At 42.5% G+C, this 22,225-nt stretch overlaps 1 protein-coding gene across 1 annotated transcript in view; it reads left to right on the top strand.

Moving 5' to 3' along the window:
• LOC124285381 (CCAAT/enhancer-binding protein zeta-like) overlaps nucleotides 1-16,274 on the top strand; it is a 28,606-nt gene extending 12,332 nt beyond the window's left edge. Inside the window, exons 11-28 of the mRNA XM_046721606.1 lie at nucleotides 404-488; nucleotides 708-792; nucleotides 1,103-1,199; nucleotides 1,599-1,683; nucleotides 2,199-2,313; nucleotides 2,598-2,739; nucleotides 3,194-3,274; nucleotides 4,021-4,068; nucleotides 4,786-4,963; nucleotides 5,069-5,211; nucleotides 5,510-5,609; nucleotides 10,440-10,560; nucleotides 11,887-11,984; nucleotides 12,330-12,387; nucleotides 12,689-12,918; nucleotides 14,944-15,040; nucleotides 15,466-15,590; nucleotides 15,892-16,274. Coding sequence (XP_046577562.1) covers nucleotides 404-488; nucleotides 708-792; nucleotides 1,103-1,199; nucleotides 1,599-1,683; nucleotides 2,199-2,313; nucleotides 2,598-2,739; nucleotides 3,194-3,274; nucleotides 4,021-4,068; nucleotides 4,786-4,963; nucleotides 5,069-5,211; nucleotides 5,510-5,609; nucleotides 10,440-10,560; nucleotides 11,887-11,984; nucleotides 12,330-12,387; nucleotides 12,689-12,918; nucleotides 14,944-15,040; nucleotides 15,466-15,590; nucleotides 15,892-16,118 — 2,115 coding nt within the window. The 3' untranslated portion in view covers nucleotides 16,119-16,274. The remainder of the gene's footprint in view (nucleotides 1-403; nucleotides 489-707; nucleotides 793-1,102; nucleotides 1,200-1,598; nucleotides 1,684-2,198; nucleotides 2,314-2,597; nucleotides 2,740-3,193; nucleotides 3,275-4,020; nucleotides 4,069-4,785; nucleotides 4,964-5,068; nucleotides 5,212-5,509; nucleotides 5,610-10,439; nucleotides 10,561-11,886; nucleotides 11,985-12,329; nucleotides 12,388-12,688; nucleotides 12,919-14,943; nucleotides 15,041-15,465; nucleotides 15,591-15,891) is intronic.
• Nucleotides 16,275-22,225: the final 5,951 nt, after the last annotated feature.

The raw sequence follows: 22,225 nt of genomic DNA, 5'->3' as shown, positions 1-22,225 counted from the left end.
AAAATTTGCCATGTGTCTATAGGGGAATATTTGCCATGTGTCTGTAGGTGAATATTTGCCGTAGGGGAATGTGTCTGTAGGTGAATATTTGCCATGTGTCTGTAGGTGAAAATTTGCCATGTGTCTATAGGGGAATATTTGCCATGTGTCTGTAGGTGAATATTTGCCATGTGTCTATAGGTGAATATTTGCCATGTGTCTGTAGGTGAATATTTGCCATGTATCTATAGGTGAATATTTTATGTGTCTATAGGTGAATATTTGTCATGTGTCTATAGGTGAATATTTGCCATGTTTCTGTAGGTGAATATTTGCCATGTGTCTGTAGGTGAATATTTGCCATGTGTCTATAGGTGAATATTTGCCCTTTGTCTATATGTGAATATTTGTCATGTGTCTATAGGAGCTGCTGCCCATGTTGGCCAACAAACTAGGAGATCCAGACTACAAGATAGCTGCCAAGGCATCTTACCTGCTAACCAAACTGGGTAAGCAAGCAATAGCATATCTAATGCCTCCCAGCCTGTATCAGACATCTACCAATGATGACTAGCACATAGCAGTAGACATGGTAATGTTCACTTGACAGAATGAAGTTCATCAAATATGGTATTGTTGAGTTTAATGTTGTGGCATGTCAGTTCGACATTCTAGCCTCACCGTCTACTGACATGAGATGTTATCAGTTGTTTTGTTCCTCCCTGCAGTGAGTCAGCACCCAAACATGAACGCTGTAGTGGCCAGCGCTGTAGAGGTGATCCTGTACCGGCCGAACATCTCGGACAGGGCACAGTGAGTATTGTCACTACTTTGTCTAAACAAAGAGACTGTTCAGACTACTTGACATTAAACAACGTTTTATCTTTTAAAAGCTGTAACATCTTATTTCTTTTGAAAATATCATACAACCTTTTTGATTTGTTCTTTTTTTGTCTAACCCTTGTAAGAGATCCTTTCTCAGAAAACTATGCAATGTGTTTCCTCAACCAGATTGTGATATAGCTGTGATAGTGTGGCATTAAGCAACAAAAAGTCCTTATGCAAAACATCAGTGATATTAACTGCAGATAGTAGCTGCCAGTGATGGTTTTGTTTGTTTCAGATATTATGCAATGTGTTTCCTCAACCAGATAGTCCTGGATGCTGAGGATGAAGAGCTGGCCTCACAGCTCATTAAGATATACTTCTCCTTCTTCAGGGTAAGCCACTCACTCACTCACTCACACTCACTCACTCACTCACTCACTCACTCACTCACTCACTCACTCACTCACTCACTCACTCACTCACTCACTCACTCACTCACTCACTCACTCACTCACTCACTCACTCACTCACTCACTCACTCACTCACTCACTCACTCACTCACTCACTCACTCACTCACTCACTCACTCACTCACTCACTCACTCACTCACCCACCCACTCACTCACTCACTCACTCACTCACTCACTGTTTTGTGGCAAGCTTGTTTGTTACATCCTTAACCCCCATCATATAGCTGGAATATTGCTGAGTACGGTGTTCAACAACAAACAAAATGTACCCTACCCATTTCTACCTTGTGTAGATCAGTGTTGTTATGTTTGTATTCCAGGCCTTTGTCCAGAAAGGGGAGATTGACAGCAAGATGATGAGTGCCCTGTTGACAGGAGTCCATCGGGCCTTTCCCTATGCTAAAGGTGAGAGCAATATCATGTTCTTGTGGCTGCTGGACATGTGACTGTTCACAATAATGCTGTACTATATTTTAACGTGAGTCTAGTTTGAGGCTAGTTAGCTGACATGGTAGAGTTTCTAGAGGTTCTAGATTTGGCAATACAAAGTCATCATTAGGCTTGATTCTTTTACAGAGCGGTCCTCCTTGGGGTACTTCTAAGCATTTTTATGTCCAGTTTGTCTCATGGACTTGGCAATTGAATGTCACATGAGGATCATGCATGCTTTCAACAACTACTGGTTCATCTTGTGCAGACTTGATCATTTATAAACCTTTTTATAATAGCTGGAATATTGCTGACGACATTGTTATTGGCTTCCCTCCAACATGTAAATGACAATAAATCTCACTTCACACTCAATTTTCACCCATCGTACTGATTATATCCTCAGACTGCCAATACCCTGTATGACTGTGGTGACTTGTGTATCAGACATGGATGTCTTTTGTTTGTGATGTGATTGTAATCATGTGCAGGTGAGAAGAGTTACCTGAGCGAGCAGCTGGACAGCCTGTACAAGATCGTGCACCTGGTCAACTTCAACACTAGTGTCCAGGCTCTCATGTTGCTACATCACGTCACAGACTCAAGGTGAGAGGTCCTTTTAACTAGAATTTTTAACTAATTTTAAAGATATCCAATCCGTAAGTTAATATTCCACTCAATTTTTCATAAGGATGTATTCAGTCTCTCCAGTTTGGCACTGAATGACACAAAATTGTTGCAATTCAAATACGTATCTCAGTCTTCAATGGAATGGAACTGAATCCAGTTTGGCATCATTTCAACTTCATTAAACAAAAGAATATTTTGTCCTTTATTTTTATACCCCCTACCTATTGTTGAGTATTCCTTGAGTCGATATGTTCTTCTAGTGAGACGCTGAGTGACCGGTTCTATGTGGCGCTGTACAAGAAGCTGGCTGCCCCGGCCCTAAAGACATCTTCTAAACAAGCCATGTTCCTCAATCTCATATTCAAGACAATGCGCACAGACACATCTCAGAAACGAATCAAGGTGTGCTTTATATTCCTATTGTTAGAGATTGTATCTGGCTGTGTTTGGCAAATCTATTTGATTCTCATGCACACCTACACTTAATCACGGTGACCATAAGGGGTTAGATTATCAGTACATGTATTTGGATCATCACATAAAGTGGCAAATTTGAATATGATTGTGCATTTGGTTGTTTAATGTTCAGGAAATGTGAATCCTTAAGTAGCATCCTTTCCACTGTATAATGAAAGTAGGGGCCGGTGGGGTAGCCTAGTGGTTAAAGCGTTGTCTCGTCACGCCGGAGACCCGGGTTTGAATCCCCACATGGGTACAATGTGTGAATCCAATTTCTGGTGTCCCCAGCCGTGATGTTGCTGGAATATTGCTAAAAGCGGCGTAAAACCAAACTCAGTCAGTCAGTATAATGAAAGTAAGCATGAGCTTGATGGTTGAGTGGCATGCCCTGTTCCAGGCTTTCATCAAGAGGATGCTGCAGGTCTGCTCCTACCACAGTCCCCAGTTTGTGTGTGGCGTCCTATTCATGCTGTCTGAGGTGAGGAGTACCAGCAGTTCAAGTAGTGAGGACATTCAGTAGGGGGACTGCTATCATCATTTGACAGAAAAGTATTCTGTCTCTTATATAAGTCTAAGGAGTGGCATCTCCACCCCCACCATCACCCCTACCTTCACCTCAACCTTCACCTCAACCGCATAATCACCCCCACCATTACCCCCACCCCACCATCACACCCACCATTACACCCACCATCACCATCACCCCCACATCCACCATTAACCCCCACCATTACACCCACCATCACCCCCACATCCACCATCAAACCCCCAACCTACCCCCCACCTTTACACCCACACCCACCCCTACCCACACCCCACCATCACCCCACCATCACCCCCATCCACCATCAACCCCACCCCTACCATTACACCCACCATCACCCCCACATCCACCATTACCCCCACCATCACCCCACATCCACCATTACCCCCACCAAACACATGCACACAGTCACACAGCACCCTGAATACCCTGAAAACACACACACGCTTTCACACACTCTCTAAGACACAGTCTCTCACAAACACTCCTAGAATATAAATCTATATGTGCCAGGTTGAGATGAAAGTGAGTTCTGTTTACTGAAGTGAAAACATTAAATCTCTGTTCAGTATCTCACAAAAGAGCAGTTTTAACACAAGAAGCTTGTTCATGTGTTGCTGACACACAATGCTATTTCAAGTGGACACAATGATACTGATACTTCCACTGGGTTCTTTCAGGTGATTAAGAAAAGACCAGACGTCATCAACTTTTCACAGTCTTTTGAGGTAAGATAATCTTTTACCTACAAGTTGTGTGGGGTAGCCTAGTGGTTAAGGCGTTCGCCTGTCAAGCTGAAGCCCTGGGTTTGATTCCCCACATGGGCACAATGTGTGAAGCCCATTTCTGGTTTCTCCCACCATGATATTGCTGGAATATTGCTAAAAGCGGCATAACACTAAGCTCACTCACTTTTACCTATGAATGATGTTTGTTTGATTAACACCCCACTCAGCAATATTCAAGCTATGATGGGGGCGGTGGGGTAGCTTAGTGGTTAAAGCGTTGGCTCGTCACGCCGAAGACCCGGGTTCGAATCCCCAGATGGGTACACGGTGTGAAGCCCTTTTCTGGTGTCCCCTGCCGTGATGTTGCTGGAATATTGCTAAAAGTGGCGTAAAACTAAACTCAGTCAGTCAGTCAAGCTATGATGACGGAATGTAAGTAATTCATACCGGACCAGACAAACCGGTAAACAAAGACCAATGTCATGCAGTTACTATGACCTGCTGTGAGTCACTGAGTCTGGCCTTTAATTTGTGGATTGATATCATTTGAAAACATTCCTATTGGTATTAACTCTCTCAACCCTGACCACTTTGGAGATCTGGAAGAGAATAGGTCCTAAGACATGACTGACTGTGTGTGACCATTGCCAATCATTGTTCACTGACCTCACACCAACCTCTGTCAGGTCACTGTCCATTCTCTGACTGTTCTGTTAGGACTCCGATGATGAGGAACACTTTGTGGACCTGCCAGAGGTAGATGAGAGGACATCCCACACAGCAAAGGAAGAAGGGGAGGAGAACCCAGAGGTCAAAGTGGAGGACATGGTGGAGGTCAAGGTGGAGGACAAGAAGAATCTCAAGTCCTCGTGGGTTCATCGGAGAAACAAGCAAGGTGTGTATATTGGTAGTAGAGGAGAAACACTCAGTGAAGAAATAGACTCTACATGTGTACAGTGGAGTCTGGAATTAATCACAAAATGTGAATGATGTTTTTCAGATAAGATGACACTGGGGACTTACGACCCGTTCCACCGAAACCCGATGTACTGTGGTGCTGATGAGGCTTGTGTCTGGGAGCTGGAGAAGCTGACAAACCACTTCCACCCTTCAGTGGCACTGTTTGCCAAAACACTGCTGCAGGTGAATACACAAGCCTTGGGAAGAGTGTGGACATTTTGGACACTAGTTGTTCTTGGGAGATTTGTAAGACAAGTTGATGCCAGAAGATTGTGGGAGATTTTGGACACTAGTTGTTTCATGATAATTTGTAACATAAGTTATTCCTGAGGGATTTTTAATGCTTCTTGTTTGAGAGATAACTGTTATACTATTTGTTTATGGGTGATTTGTAACACAAGTTATTACTGAGAGATGATTTCACTTGTTATTGCTGTGAGGTTTGTAACACCAGTTGTTCCTGATACACTAACATTTTCAGAAATCCCCGATTGTGTACACAAGTGACCCTCTGCAGGACTTCACTCTCATCAAGTTTCTCAACAGATTTGTGTACAAGAACCCCAAGAAGCTGGAAGCAGGTAATCACCAGCCAACATCATGGTCACATCCTCTAGGGTGGCCCAGTGGTCTCAGGTGTTGACCAGGCCATTTGTCCTAGGGACCACAATTTGCAGATTTAAGATAGAAACTTAGGGGTCAGCCCTACACCCATTTGTCAAGGTTTCAACATTTGTGATCTGCTTAGTCAATAAATCGTAGTAGACCATGGAGACATCCCACAGATGACATCCTTAACTCTTTGCTCATGTGGACAAGAGTCGGACCTCGGATCTGAGTAGGGACTCAGAAATTGTATGGCCGCTACTTTGATCATTCTGCAAACTCATGGAGAAAAACAAGCCTACTTTTCTCCCACACTTAAAATATCAACGTTCCATAATTATAGGCGTAAACATTCCCTCTTGGTTGTGTTAGCCTTTTCTTCCGTCACTTGGTGATGTGTTACAGACTCCCTTAGATAAAATTTTAATAACAAAGGGAAGTAATCCTTACCTAGACAATCCCTGTTCCCGCTTAATTACTTCCCTTGACCTGCTCTTCTTGCCAGTAGTAACAAATGTGTCATATTTTCCTCTGTACTCACCAAGTGAAGACATGTTTGGACTGCCTTGGATTTTTTCAATGTTGTGCTTTAAGTTCAACTTTCTCAGCAACAGACATGTTTAGTGTGGTCGCCACACAATCGTATTATTCACTTTGAACATTTATTTGCGTAAAAAATTGTGAATTGTACTTGATCCATTTTCCCCCACCATTTTTGTACTTAAGTGCGTTGACTACACATTAAGGTATCATGTCTCAAAAGAAGTTTGTTGGATGCCAACGTTTTCAGTAGGATAAGGTCCCTCATTCATTATGTCTTGCTTGCACAACAGACACTCCTTGTGCTTTATCTACTTGTTGCTTATTGTGCCAAGACTTATCTGAGAATGAGTGGAATAGCATGAATGACGCTCGGCTTAGGGCTAAGAAGCGCAAGTCATCTTCCTCTGAAAGCGTAAGGAAGTCTAAATCCAGTAAGCCTTCCACTCCTGAGAAGACCCCTGCTTCACAAGGCTTAGACTTGAATGCTTTTTCGACTATGTTAGCATCTTGTAAGGAAGATTTAAGTGCATCTCTTGGATCAGCTCTTAAAGATCTTGAACAGAGGAGTTTCACAAAAATGAAAGAACTTAAACTTAACCATAGCTGCTTCGCATATAGATTCTACCTCTAGTCAGGAAATAGGATTGTCACGGACATTTCCACGGCTACTCACAAACTATCTGATGAACTGGCATCAGCGATGACGTTGTCCCAGTCTCAGTGGTTTCAGGAAGCCACCGTCCCAGACAAGACCTCTGAGTCGAGGTTTGCCGGACCGGGCTTGGATACAACTCTTACAGGTTCCACAGCACCAGAGGCGTCCGTTAGCTCCGACCCGTCGGACACCACGGCTGTGGTTGATCCGTCGGCTGTGGATCACATTGACGTTGATAACCCTCCAATCTTTCCGGATATTACGGACTCAGATACCCACGGCATTTATCCCATTACAGATGCTCAGGTATCTATGCATGAAGGTATCCTTACGGTGCCCTCCATGGACACGGAGGCTGCGGATTTAAATCCGGGCTGGGCATATACGGCATATAAGATAGCGTTATTACATCTACTGAAGCCGTGCACCGTACCCACGTGGGTCAGAAGAGGATCTTCTCAGGCTATTGTAGAGTTGTCTCCCCAAGACTGCACTCCAGCTTTTTCCTCTCCGGTATTCCTAGTACCAAAAAAGGATACTCCAGAGATGAGGATGGTGATCGATCTCAAAATCTTAAACAAACAGTTCTTGCGTCGGCCTCCCAAGTTTACCATGGAATCACTTCAGAATGTCCGCAAACTTATTCGTCCCGACACAAAGTTCACGAGTCTTGATCTGAAGGATGCCTATCTTCACATCCTGATACAACCTCAGTCACAAAAAATATATCTGTTTTGCCATCAACGGTCGCCGTTTCCAGTTCCGTGTACTTCCATTCGGGATCTCAATAGCTCCATGGCTCTTTACTGTTGTGATGAATCCGGTCCTCAACATTCTTCATCTCAGACGCATAGCGATCCACGGCTACCTGGACGATTTTCTGGCCCGTCACTTGTCCCGGCTCTTCACATAAAGTTTCTATGTGCTATACTTGATGCCTGGACATGCCGTATCCTCCAGGATCAGGATCTTTGGATCACAGTCAGAGATCGTCTTATGCTCCTCATCAACAATCCAACAGTTTCTCTCCGAACTTGGATGTCTCTGGTAGGATCTCTCACTTCCATGCAGGATTTTACGTGCCGGGGCCGTCTCAATCTTCTCTTCACACAGTGCTGGATCAATCAGTGCAGGTCAGACGACCTGGATTTCGATGTAGTTCCTCCTCTAACAGTCAAACGGGAACTCAATTGGTGGACTCAGGAACACAATGTTCTCCACGGCGCTCCGTTTCGGATTCCCAAAACGGATGAAACAATTTATACGGACGCATCGGCAACCGGTTGGGTTGCTCACATGGACCATCTACAGGCTCAAGGATCCTGGAATCCATTGGAGATGACCCATCATATCAACGTACCTGGAGTTCCTGGCCATGCTGTGGGCCTGGGCCCCGTTTCACAAAGCTCTCGTAGGCCTAAGATCTCGTAACTTTTCTCGTAGCATTCGTACCTCTTATGTTACAATATAGTAGGTACCAATGCTACAAGAAAAGTTACGAGATCTTAGGCCTAAGAGAGCTTTGTGAAATGGGGACGGGGCCCTGGACTTTGGTGGCCTCACCTCCATCACAAGTCTGTCGTGGTAGCGATGGACAACTCCACTGTGGTTGCGTATATCAACAAGCAGGGCGGAACTCACTCTTCAACCTTGATGGATCTGACACGGAAACTTTATCATCTGGGAGATCTGCACAAGTGCGCTCTCAAAGCCAGACATATTCCCGGGAAAATCAACTTACTGGCTGTCTCACTGTCTCGGAAAGGGCAACTTCTACCCACAGAATGGACCCCTCACAAGGAGGCATTTCGGATGATTCAGCAGAGATGGGAAACGCCTTGTATAGACCTGTTTGCCACGAGTCGCATTGCACAGTTACCAGTCTATGTCAGTCTATGTCAGTCCAGTACCTGACCCTACCGCCTGGGCCATAGACACTCTGTCAGTCTCCTGGGACAATATGATCGCATACGCTTTCCCTCCATCCAAGGTGATTCTGGACGTACTGGTACTCTCAAAGATCTGCAACATCAGTGTGTGCTCTACCTAGTGGCGCCAGAGTGGCCGACCAGGACTTGGTGTCCTCTTCTGCTAGAGTTACAAACGGACGAACCTTTTGTTCTGCTGCTGTGGGAAAATCTACTGGCTCAACCAGGCTCATCGGTAATCCACCCGAACATTCCGGCTCTCAACCTTCGCGTGTCGAGACTATCCACTCATCCACGGCACATGGTCCATTGGGGCCGAGATCCTACACTATCCCGGCATTGCCTTCCTCGTCACGCTCCGTTACATCTCTTCTTTTGTGTCCCCTTCAAGCTATCCGCTGGTACACAGATCGCAAGAACTTTTTTAGGCATAAGCGTTGTCGACTGTTCCTTCCCTGTAAACCACATACCACAAGGGAACTGTGTAAGAATCCTTATCTGCTTGGCTTCGCAAAACGATCACTATTGCCTGTCAGGATTGTAATCAAGATTATGTTAACGTCAGATTTTCACCTCATGAAATCAGAGCATTAGCATCATCTCTCACCGCTTGGACTTCAGTTTTGATCGAACACGTTATACTTACGGGACACTACACTGGCTCTGGATGGGATCCACTCCCTGGGACTGCTCATTGCTGCTCAAAGGCTCTCTCAGCATTGACCCTTCGACATCAAAAAAAGGAGGGGTGTGTGTGTGTGTGTGTGCTCAAGAATTCTACACAAGTTCATCAAGTATCAACTTATGGTGGAATCTATTAGGATGAGGAGGTCAGATAGTTGTGGAACATCTGATGAAGGACTCCAGTACTAACACACATTTACTTATAGTGGGGAGTGATGATGAGTAAGACTTCTATTATCTATCTAACCAAAACTAAACCGGAAGTGACGTCATAGAACAGGAAGTGACGTCATAAATCAGGTAGTGACGTCATGGAAATCGGAAAGGACATCACAAAATACCTAAATCTTGACATTCCATTTAATTAACAGTAAACTGTATTACTCCATCATTCCCTCCAATCATCCTATCTCACCAGGAAATCCCTTATTGGTGGTGGAAATTTGCACTTAGGTATCAGTAAATTCAATATATTAATTGAATTACCTAAGTATATAATGATCAATTATCATATTCAGTACCACAGTCAATTATACAGGATTTGTGCGTTATTAATAGGAATAGACATTCACTCTGGAAGGTGTAGCTAGAACATCCCCCAAACCATACGTGGGATTCTGGCTAACACAACCCAGAGGGAATGTTTACGCCTATAATTACAAACAATCAAGTAATTATTAGTAAACTTACCTCTGGGTTGTACACGTTACACCCGCCCGGAAAGTCATTTCCTTTCCTTCCCACTGTATGGTCACAGAATCTACACCCGGGGAAAATATGACACATGTTTGTTACTACTGGCAAGAAGAGCAGGTCAAGGGAAGTAATCAAGCGGGAACAGGGATTGTCTAGTAAGGATTACTTCCCTTTGTTATTAAAATTTTATCTAAGGGAGTCTGTAACACATCACCAAGCAACAGAGGAAAAGGCTAACACAACCAAGAGGTAAGTTTACAAATAATTACAGACAATATACTTGATTGTTCGTGTTGCAGGTACCAAGAGTGTGATGAGTGCCAAGCAGTCTGTACCCAAAAATCAGGTTCCTGTGACCAGTGACAGTTTCATAGACAGAGACGAGAACAGCATCCCTGAAGACGAGAAGTACTTGTACAAGTAAGGCACAGTTTGTGTTTGTGTGTTACCGAACCAGTCGTCTGTTTCCCTGTCTATGACCACTCTGTGATTACATGCAAGCCCCCAATGCCCTGCTGGCCAGGAGAGAAGTGAGATCAACTAATTGCATGGCAGTGTAATGCAAGCAGCTAGTTTATGTTAAGTCTGTAAGATACGTTAAAATTAGATGGCCTCTGCTCCTTATGCAAGTATAGACTCATTGGTATTCCAAGACTAGTTCCCGTGTACCCCAGCTAATGAAGATCAAACAGGCCTGTGAAATGACAGATTCTGTCATTGTGAGTGGATTGTTTGCCCTACTACATGGCCCAGAATGGTTATTTACTAGCTGTTGGATAAACCCTGAATATCCGCTTACTCTGACCTGAAACATTGACAGTGATAGAATTGGTACCTACTCCTGTCAATAACGCTTAAAAACAATAGTGTTGGTTGTCAGGCACCACTGCATCATCATAAAGTCCACCTCAGGTTATGCGGCAGTACTATGAACATCAAGATCCATTGTAGTGTGCAGTTACTTCCCTTGGTATGCGCAGCAATGGGAGTTTAAAGAGATTTTCATGATGTTCAGTAATTCGCTCAATGACAGAAAGAAATTTGAAATAAAACATCACTACACATGATGATTCACAGATTCAGTGATTGCCTGTCTGCACCAAGTTTTTCATAGCCATTGTCTGAGAACCAATTTCTTTTTACTATTTATGCCTGAGGGTCTGTATCTGAAACATTTGACATTACATACACAGTACAATTAGTTTGCAGTATCATACTCTAAAAAAACAGGGTGTCGTGAAATATTTCCAAGTCACCTACTATTTTGTGTGAATACTTTTTATAATCATGGTAAAACAAAGTTACATTTCAATAGAAGTTTTGCCTTAAAATCTCAAACTTTAATCAATGCAACTCAAGCAAAGTATTCCAGGCAGTTAGACGGCTCTTGGTTTCCTCAGATAGGTAAAGGATGCGACCAATATCTGTGATGAATGACCTTTGTAGGAGGGTTAACAAATCCTGGAGATTGAATGCTGAACGTCTGTCACCAGGGTTACGTCATTTCTTTATTCAATCAGATAATCTGTCTCACTGCTCTTTGGCTGTTCATATAAACTCGTATCTCCAGATGTGTTAGCCTAAGGGTTGAGTGTTCCCTCTTCACACCAATGGCCAAGGTATGATTTCAAACATGGGTATAAATGTGTGAAGCTGATTTCTGATGTTTCCCATTGCTGCAGTATTACTATACATGCTAAAACCTACGTAAAACACGCGTAAAACCCGCCTCTCATATGTCTTCAGGTACTTCAGCCAGAAATCTGTGAGAGATAAGTTGAAAGGGAAAGATGACGGCAGTGATGTTGACAGTGTCAGTGACGGAGAGTTTGAGGAATACTTGGGTAAGTGTCTTTATTTGTCTCGGTATTGTGTTGGAATTACACAGGAAGCAAAGGTGTCTGGGTGAACAAAATTTGTGCCTGTCATTAGAAACCATGTTGACATTTTTGGGAATCAGATTCTGTGTAGGAAATTAGGAGATGAGCAGTTAGCAGCAATGCAACATGTCAAGTAGAATAAGTCTTTAACATGTCAAATATATGAGCAGCTCAATTTGAGACAACCTGTTCTTCACCCCAGAATCAAATCAAACTTCAGGGTATCTGTTAATCAATAAAGGTGAAGAATGTATATACAATTTGTAAGATTTCTAGCCTTGACTGAAGTGTGTTATTCTTTCACCTCAGATAACTTTGAGCGAGGAGCTGACCAAGGGGAGGACTTCTTGGACTTTGACTTCGCAGGGTAAGTCAAGGATGGGAACATCCAGAGTCTTCATTGTAGTTATGTGTTAATGGTAAGCTGGTGAAGAACTGTTCTTTAAGACTCCGTGGAACAGTCCCATATTTTCACAGATATGGTATTGGCCTTGGTAGAGTGAATTTGAAGACATGCTTCTTCGTTTGCCATATTCTTTATCATTATTAAAGGTTCTTACAAGTATCCACACACAAAAAAAGAGATATCTAAAACGTTGATTTTTTTCTCTGATTTGTGCATTTTTCTTGTACAGCTGTTCAGTAAGCTATTTATATTCCATGGGCAGGGAGTTTGGCAAAAGGAAGAGTAAAAGTAAGAAAAGCAACAAAACTGCAGATGTAGATGAAGAAGACAGTGATGATGATATTGATGATGCTGACGATGATCTGTCCGGGGAAGAGATGGATCTAGATGATGATGACTTGGCTGCTGAGTTTAAGGCGGAGATGGAGGATGCATTGGGAGATGGGGAAGAGGAAGAATTTGATGAAGAGGAAGTGGATTTCTCAGATGAAGGTACTGAATAATACATTGGAAGAAATATTCCCTGGGAATTCTGGGACAGAGTCCATTTTAAAGATTCATACTGCCAAGGGACGAATATTTTGTTTGAGTGATATGATGTTTGGACAGGCTTATGGTCATCATACTATTTATCTCTAGTCAAGTCCAGTTCGGAGCGTGGGGTAGCCTAGTGGTTTGCTCGTCACGCCAAAGACCCAGGTTCGACTCCCCACATGGGCACATTGTGAAGCGCATTTCTGGTGTCCCCCGCTGTGATATTGCTGGAATATTGCTAAAAGCGGCGTAAAACCCAAGTCACTCACTCACTCATTCATAGTCCAGTTCACCTCAATATCTCTAAAAGCGGCGTAAAACCCAAGTCACTCACTCACTCATTCATAGTCACAGTTCATAGTCCAGTTCACCTTAATATCTCAAAAACTACTAGAGATAAACTGAGCAAAATTCACTCTATGTAGACAACATCATTCTCCATTGATTCAATGCATAGCAGAAGTTAACCGGCAGAATAAATTTTCCGCAAGTTTGGAAAAACTGAATTTTTTGCCGATTTTCATGTTTTGACAGTGCCTGTGTTTAAAAATCTTCTCCTCCTGAACGGCGAATAGTACAATCGTGTTTGATATATCGTTGTAAAGCCCACACCCTGGACTACATAAATTGCTCAAGGCATGTCGATATCTTGAACAGAGTTTTGGAGTTATCGCCCTTGGAAGTTGGTTAAGGTACCAAACTGTAGATAATGAAATGGGAAATAGTTTTGCTTCACATTATTATTATGTAATAATCAATAATTACGTCACAATTACGACACAAACACAAACATTACGATTTTTCACATTTCCGCACGTTTTGAGGGTGCCTGTGTTTCATAATCTTCTTCTCCTGAACGGCAAATAGTGCAAATGTGTTTGATATATTGTTGTAAGGCCCGCACTCGGGACTACATAGATTACTAAAGACTAGTCGATAGCTTTTATACTTTTGGAGTTATCGCCTTTGGAAGTTGGTCAGTTCTGTCAAAACGCATTTTCATAGGGTTCATAAAAATGTCACAGCTCTGCGAAAACACATCGGATTTCAATTTTCAAGGTACCAAACTGTAGATAATTGAACAGGAGACATTTTTGCTTCACATTATTGTTCTGTAAAACTCAATAATTACGTCACAATTACGACACCAACATTAGGATGTTTTGCATTTTGTTAGTGTTCAGATAGCTGAAGGAAGCGTCAATAAAATCTAGCAACAATCCCCACTTCCTGGTTTTTCCAATGCCTAAAGAGCATTGCGCTTAACTAGCAACATTTACCAGTTATCTCTCTTCTTGTATATGCCTGTATATATTGCTCAATTCCTTTGTTTGACTGTGCGTTCCTGCTTGTTTTTCTGCAGTTTGTGAATATTCCGTCTGTGTCCGCAGCATTGAATCAGGGCCAAATTAATCTCAATAACACTGTCATCAACACTCCAGTTAGGGTCCAAAGAAACAGTATAAGTAAAGATCGCCACGGGGAGTGTATAGGGAAGTCTGAAGACTGTCAGTATTGCCCAGGAGGCAATCCTAGTTCATATTGATTTTGTATCAACCACTCACTGAGAAATTGAGAGAGTTGAGAATGCAGAAATACTACATAACCAAACATAGTTTTATTTTGCCCTCTATCTTACTGTCTCCCATACTGCCAGTTTGGACAGTGGTAGTGTATTACCGTCCCTTGTTAATCCATTTGTGTTGGACCTTTGGGAAATGCCAAGCTAGGAACGGTAAATCTACAACTTTCAGAGACAGTGTATACTGCAAGGTGTTAGATCTAATGCTAGGTAAATCCCTGTTCCTGATGGAAACAAGGTCTGACAGACCCCAAATCTACCTGTCCAAGTGATTTACTGGCCTGTATGGTTATAATAGAGAGTGGAAACACCCGGGGGAGGTGTGGTGTTGTTAACTGTAAGACAACCTGTGTGAAGTGTGATCAGCAATGGTGACAACTTGTCATGTTTGTGAATTACAGATGGCTTGGAAGGTGTGAGTAGTCGAAAGAGAGGAGCTGATATTGGTGAAGACGACTTCATGCCCACTCAGCGAAAACGAAAGAAGGACAAGTCTAAGTGAGTTTCAAATATTGATGAAAATAAGGTTGGCAGATGTATGATCAAACAAATAACCAAACATCCAGCTTTTGTCTGTGATTCCGTCAGGTTGATTTGTTGGCTGTTGTTTAACGCCACACTCTGCAATATTCCAGCTATATGGCGGCAGTTTGTAAATAATCGAGTCTGCTCCAGACAATCCAGTGATCAACATCATGAGCATCGATCAAGGCAATTGGGATACAATGACATGTCAACCAAGTCAGTGAGCCTGACCACCTGATCCCGTTAGTCGTCTCTTACAAGCATGGGTTGCTGAAGACCAATTCTAACATGGATCTTCATGGGTTGATCCAATCAGTGAAGTGAACGAAAAAGAGATTTTAGTTATTCTTCTTGTTAGCAAATGGCTAGTTGTTGATGTATATTCATCATGTTTCCAGACACGACAGTGGGAGTCTGTTTGCTGCGGCGGAGGAGTTCTCCCACCTGCTGGACACTGAGGGGGGTGGGGGTCAGGCCCTGCTGGCAGGGGGCACCCACGACATGTCCAACACAGACAACTCAAGTAAGTTGACAGCAGTCATCTATCTAGCCTCACGCCAGGACATTCATATCTGACTTGCCTGAATTTAGTATACAAGTCCTAAGACTAAATTTTGAAGACTTGTTCATGTTTAAACATTTTCTCCAAACCGGATGAAGAGGAGGTGAACCTGTAACTTGAAGAACTTATAGATAACATGAGTTGAATTCTGAAAAATCTTTATAAATTAACATGTAAAAAATGACCCGGGTAGGTGATACTTTCATATGTGAGGCATGTTGTTATGGTGCTTGCTGACCTCCTCCTCGCCCCTCTGTTACAGGTGCAAAGCAGCTCAAGTGGGAGGCTCGGAGGGACCAGTGGATCAAGGGGGACTCCTGGAAGTCTCGGCGGGGACAGAAGGGGGGCAAGGGAAACTTCAAGCCAAAAGGGGGAGTCAAGTCTAAGGGGGGAGTCAAGTCTAAGGGAAACTTCAAGCCAAAAGGGGGAGTCAAGTCTAAAGGGGGATTCAAGTCTAAGGGGGGGAAGAAGAAACCAGGGAAAAAGTAGTGATTGGTGTGACTGTCATTGTTTATCAGCTGTTGAAGTATTTCCGTCATGTGGTTGTTATGTTATGACTAACAGTGACGACAGGGCATTGTCACTGTATTGTACTGTGAGATATGTGTACAAAACACTTTGTGAATAAAGTCATGTATATATTGACCCAGGTTTTCATATTTTTACTTTCCGGGGCTAAAAGATCCAGTGATGTGACCTCAGGGCAAGACCATTTGTATACTACTCATACAGAAATAACAAATAACCATTGTTTTTGTTGCTTTCAAAGTTACTCTAACATTTCATTTTAAGTGATATCAATAGTGACTGGGTGTGAAGCCCATTTCTTGTGTCTCCCACCGTGATATTACTGGAATATTGCTAAAAGCGGCGTAAATCCTCACTCACCCACTCACTCACTCACGCGGATGTCCTGTAACTTCTTTGGAGTAGTATGTCTTCACTCCTTTCATGTTTGACTGGGTCGCAGAAGCCACAAAGCTGAAAAACGGCATGACTGCTGTATAACCATGCAGTGAGACCCAGAGGGACTAAATACTTATGATGAAGAAAGCGTTATACACATGGTATATTAAACACCAGTACTAGACATTTAACCACACAGAATGCTGACATCGGAGAAACAGGTCATCCAGATCTCATAGGTTGGATGTTTAGAAGCTGTTTTGCATGAGCTCTTTTCCGAGGTCATGAAATATATATGGAAGCGCTCGTAAAATATCGGACCCAGCACCACTAGATAATTGCATTTGTTTATTGCACTGATTAATCAGCCAGCATTGTTCGTGATTTTACCATTTACTGACAGTTACCTTATAGAGTAATGACATTAAAAAGACCCTGAGCTTTAATCAAATCAATAACATTAAATGTCTTCTTGAAATTCTGGTTTTGTTGATTACGATAATAGATCCATATCTTATAGACTTGGTTGAGCAAACTGACATTATATATTATACTGTAATTAAGAATTAAATCTTGATCAGTGTACTTGAAAAGATATTCTATATGAAGCATAACGCAACATTTAGTATGTATGTATGTATGTGTGTGTGTGTGTGTGTGTGTGTGTGTGTGTGTGTGTGTGTGTGTGTGTGTGTGTGTGTGTGTGTGTGTGTGTGTGTGTGTGTGTGTGTGTGTGTGTGTGTGTGTGTGTGTGTGTGTGTGTGTGTGTGTGTGTGTGTGTGTGTGTGTGTGTGTGTGTGTGTGTGTGTGTGTGTGTATGTATGTATGTATGTATGTATGTATGTATGTATGTATGTATGTATGTATGTATGTATGTATGTATGTATGTATGTATGTATGTATGTATGTATGTATGTATGTATGTATGTATGTATGCTTGCTTGACCATATAGGAGCGGGGCTGGCACAATGGTGAAGAGACCACAAAACTCAGGTTCCCAGGGTGGGCCGCGGAAAGAGCTTCTTCCGTTCCCCCAACCCTAAACCTAACTCTATGCCTAACCCTAAACCTTTGGACTTTTAGTCATTTTGTGAGTTCTCTAGTAATGGTTGTGTTAAGATTTGTTAATAATTTTAATATATTTATAAATATTATTTGGGATGGGGGAACGGGAGGAACTGCTACCTGGACAGCCCCTTTGCTAGAAGCCAGGATTCTGAAATCGAATTCTGTATCAGCCATATCAAATCTGTCAGCACAAATCTTGGTTTCACCAAAGTAAACATCTGAAGGATTGATTGCTTCACCAAAGTAAACATCTAAGGGTTTGGCTACCTTCAGCGTTCCTTCCACCCACGCTGTCGACTAAAATACTGCCCAAGGCTGTGTTATGCATCCAGCTTAAACTGAAAGGCTTCCCACTTTAAACAGAGATTTCAGTGCAAAAAACATGTAATTCGTTTTTTTCACATCTTCCAGGAAAGTTTGGGAATGAGTTTCACGTGTAATTAGACTTTCGTAAACAAAAGACACGGACAAGGCACCCTGCTTATTTCCAGGCTCTTAACCAAGTCAGGGATTGTCTTAAATCAGACTGAAGTAAATAAGATTGCAAATTATGTTTGCGTGTTGTGCGCAACTTAAAATCGAATTACCATTGGGAAAGAAAAGCGATCTGTCTCCGGGGAATTGTAATTACATTTGATGCATAACAGTTGCTACTTGTGTCGCGATCAAATCAATTTGAAAAGGTTACCTGTTCCCTGTGGACAAAGTGCTTCTCGATGCGCCGTAATGCCGATGATGCTGTCAGGAATATGATATGAACGTCAACAGGGCGTTGTTTACAGAATACCAGCTGTATCACAGCGGCCGTACATGTAGGTATTGTCCCGGTATGCCACTGGTCGATAGCAGGAGTAATGGTAAACACAGCGGGGGCGATACATGTTGGGGAAGTAGTATTTTTTGTCATTGAAACTTTTCAGGCCTTTTTATTCATTATGGTGTTGACACCCGGTATAATCTAAATGTGTCAATATCTTTTTTAACTCCGTACTCACCTAGATACTCCAGGTACATGGCGGCGGTCTGGACCAGACAGGCCAGTGACCAACGGCATGAGCATCGGTTTACGAACTTGACATGTGTCAATATTTACTGCCGTGAGATGCTTCAGAGGCCATGGTACTACGCTCTAGGGTGGGTGGTGTGGGGTGGGGGATCTGGTTGAGAGTGGCCTGGTCGTCTAACATCCCGCAATTCCTGCACCAGAAATGGGCTTCACACATTGTACCCATGTGGGGAATCGAACCCGGGTCTTCGGCGTGACGAGCGAATGCTTTAAACACTAGGCTACCCCATCGCCCCTTGCAGGGATGTGGAGCTGACAAACCCATGATTACAGTTTTAGTGGAAACTTGAGATGGCGGGTCACCAATGCCCAGCTGCTCTCTAGTCATCGCGTTAGACGAGTAGGCCTGTTCCTATGTCTTTGACTGTTCGTTGTTTAACGCCACACTCTGATGCACGAGTTTACAGACTTCTCGATGTACTGACTTTACAGGCAACTCTGATGCACGAGTTTACAGACTTCTCGATGTACTGACTTTACAGGCAACTCTGATGCACGAGTTTACAGACTTCTCGATGTACTGACTTTACAAGTAACTCTGATGCACGAGTTTACAGATTTCTCGATGTACTGATTTTACAAGTAACTCTGATGCACGAGTTTACAGACTTCTCGATGTACTGACTTTACAAGTAACTCTGATGCACGGTGTTTACAAACTTCTCGATGTACTGACTTTACAATTAACTCTGATGCACGGAGTTTACAGACTTCTCGATGTACTGACTTTACAGGCAACCCTGATGCACGAGTTTACAGATTTCTCGATGTATTGACTTTACAAGTAACTCTGATGCACGGCGTTTACAGACTTCTCGATGTACTGACTTTACAAGTAACTCTGATGCACGGAGTTTACAGACTTCTCGATGTATTGACTTCACATGACGTTGGAAGCCAATAAGATATACTGTTTCAAACATTTCATTTTGACAACCGTGAAATATTCACTTTACGGAAAACTGTGATCTTTTCACTTTACGGGAACCTGTGATACATTCTCTTTACAGACCTGTATGAATGCTTTGCTGGCAAGTGTGATATATTCATTTCACGGGAAGCTTTGATACATTCACTTTACGGAAAACTGTTATTATACTTTTCGGGAAACTGTTAGACATTCACTTAACGGATTGTAATATAATCCTAATATAAGTCAAGTTTGATATATTCACGGGCAATTGTAATATAGCCCCTTTACTATTAGTTGTGACGTAATCACTGTACGTCCCACCGTTATATTTCCCATAATGGCAATTTAGGGGGGATTAACTTGGTTCACATATCATGTCTAAACTAGCAGTTGAATAGAAACATAAAACATTATACTGTTTGATTTCCTATCTACGATCACCTACTTGAGACATGAAAGTGCTCTAAGTGAATTGAATCGAAATGCAACCGAAGTAATAAGTATAAAAAGAAAATAACTTAGTGATTAAGTCATTAAAGGTGTTGAAGTTTCAGACGTCGTTGATGCTATTTTGGCTTTTAATCTGTCTGTAGGTAGATCGTTTACTAATTACGCCAATTACGGACGCCACTTTCGTACCAGATTCGTCTAAGCTTTTCCAGACCTAACCAAACTGTCACCACGGCCTGTCAACATCTTGTCAATCGATGCAGAATCCCTTTCACTTGATCATCAATCTCTGACGGGCATCCCGGTCATATTGTCCAGCCATTTGATCGTTTAATGGACAACAAAGTAGCCTTTGTAGAGCGTCGACTGTGATCGGACAGACAGCGTGGGAGTACTGCTCCGCTCTCTAACAAGCAACATTCGGTAAACTTCGTTTGACTCCGTTCATGCTCCGCCAAGTGGTTTGTCGTTGGAGTAGGAGATGAGGTTATTTTTCTGACTGACAGGACCAATTCCAAGTGGTATGCTCGTATAGAGTTTCATATAAATGATTGTTTGATTGTATTTTGTTATGATGTACATGATTTGCATATATGAGGTAATACACTTTATTAGTGAGTGAGTTTGGTTTTACGCGGCTTTTAGCAATATTCCAGCAATATCACGGCGGGGGACACCAGAAATGGGCTTCACACATTGTGCCCATGTGGGGAAACGACCCCGGGTCTTCGGCGTGACGAGCAAACGCTTTAACCACGTGGCTACCCCACCGCCCCAATACTCATTAATACACAATACAGTTAAAGGTTATGATTAGGTCTAATACAACCATATGTTGCTGTTTTCATTTGTTTCAGTTAGAAATACTCTAGCTATATGACAACTGTAAATAATAGAGTCTGGACTAGACAATTTGCTTTCATTAAAATGTATCACAATTACCTTTGCTTTGAGCTGGCCCAGCTTGCGGTTTGTGTTTGGATGTGTACAATGCATTAACACTAAGCGACATGCGGTTTTGCAGTCAGCATAATATCCGTGAAGAGAATGCCATTCGGAAGTGGAATATGGACAGATGAAAGGGTGCTCGTCGACAACCGCCGAGAGCGTGCCGATTGCTGTCGTGCTTGATCCACACATGATCCACACAAGCTACTTGAATCCCTTTACACGTAAAGCTATCAAATAACACCGCACAGCTGAAACTAGCAGCAAAACAGTTTAGATTTAGATCCGATATGTGAATAGAAATAATCTTATTTCCCTTATACTTGGTCTTCTTGCTGTCCAACGCTTTAAGTCCAGCACCAGGTTTGGGGATCGATCATTTCAGGTGGCAGGACCCACTCTCTAGAATCAACTTCCACTGGAGTTAAGGACAAATAACAACCTGAAGATTTTCAAATCCAAACTGAAGACATACCTTTTTAAGAAAACATACAGTGTCTAACTTTTCATTCTTGAGTTGTTCATAGAGCACTACTGAGCAGTACTTTTGGACTGGTATTGGCGCTATATAAATGTTTTCATGATGATGATGATGATGATGATGATGATACTCTTTCTCAAATCCAACAGCACCAGAAGGTTACAATATAGATTCGTGGAATTCAGATCGTAACGGAAATACGATTATAAATTTCGAAATACTAGTTTCCTCTATGCAGTCACAGAAGTAGTACCTTACTCGATAAGTATTTGCAATTTGGGGAATTGTTCAGCCACACTTTAGTCAGCTTAAAGGTATGGGCGTAGACCTCTCTGTTTTTCGTATCTGTTTGTACTCTTTGTCTCATATTTTTCCACTAGCGTGTTGTTCTGTCTTGAGAGTACAGCTGTCCTTCCTGTCATACTGTTAGGGGTTTTCAATATTGGTTTTGAATTGTAAAACCCGTGACGATTCGGTTAGCATTGGCATTCAGGGACCCATGCGTGTCGTAAGAGGCGACTAACAGGATCGGGGGGTCAGGTTCCCTGACTTGGTTGGCACATGTCATCGTATCCCAGTTGCGCAAAGCTATGCTCGTGCCGTTGATCACTTGATTGTCTGATACTGAGTCGACTATTTGCAACCTCCGCCACATAGTTGGAATATTGCTGAGTGCGGAGATAAACAGACAAAGAAATAACATAACTTCAATCATAATAGATCAATAATAGTTAAAATCTCCGAAGGGTTGACCTTTACTTAA

Source organism: Haliotis rubra, unplaced genomic scaffold, assembly GCF_003918875.1.
Source record: "Haliotis rubra isolate DU_JTF1 unplaced genomic scaffold, ASM391887v1 Scf36, whole genome shotgun sequence".
NCBI classification, from domain to species: Eukaryota; Metazoa; Mollusca; class Gastropoda; order Lepetellida; family Haliotidae; genus Haliotis; species Haliotis rubra.
Note: the sequence above shows the minus strand (reverse complement) of the source record. Positions and strands in the feature narration are given on the sequence as shown.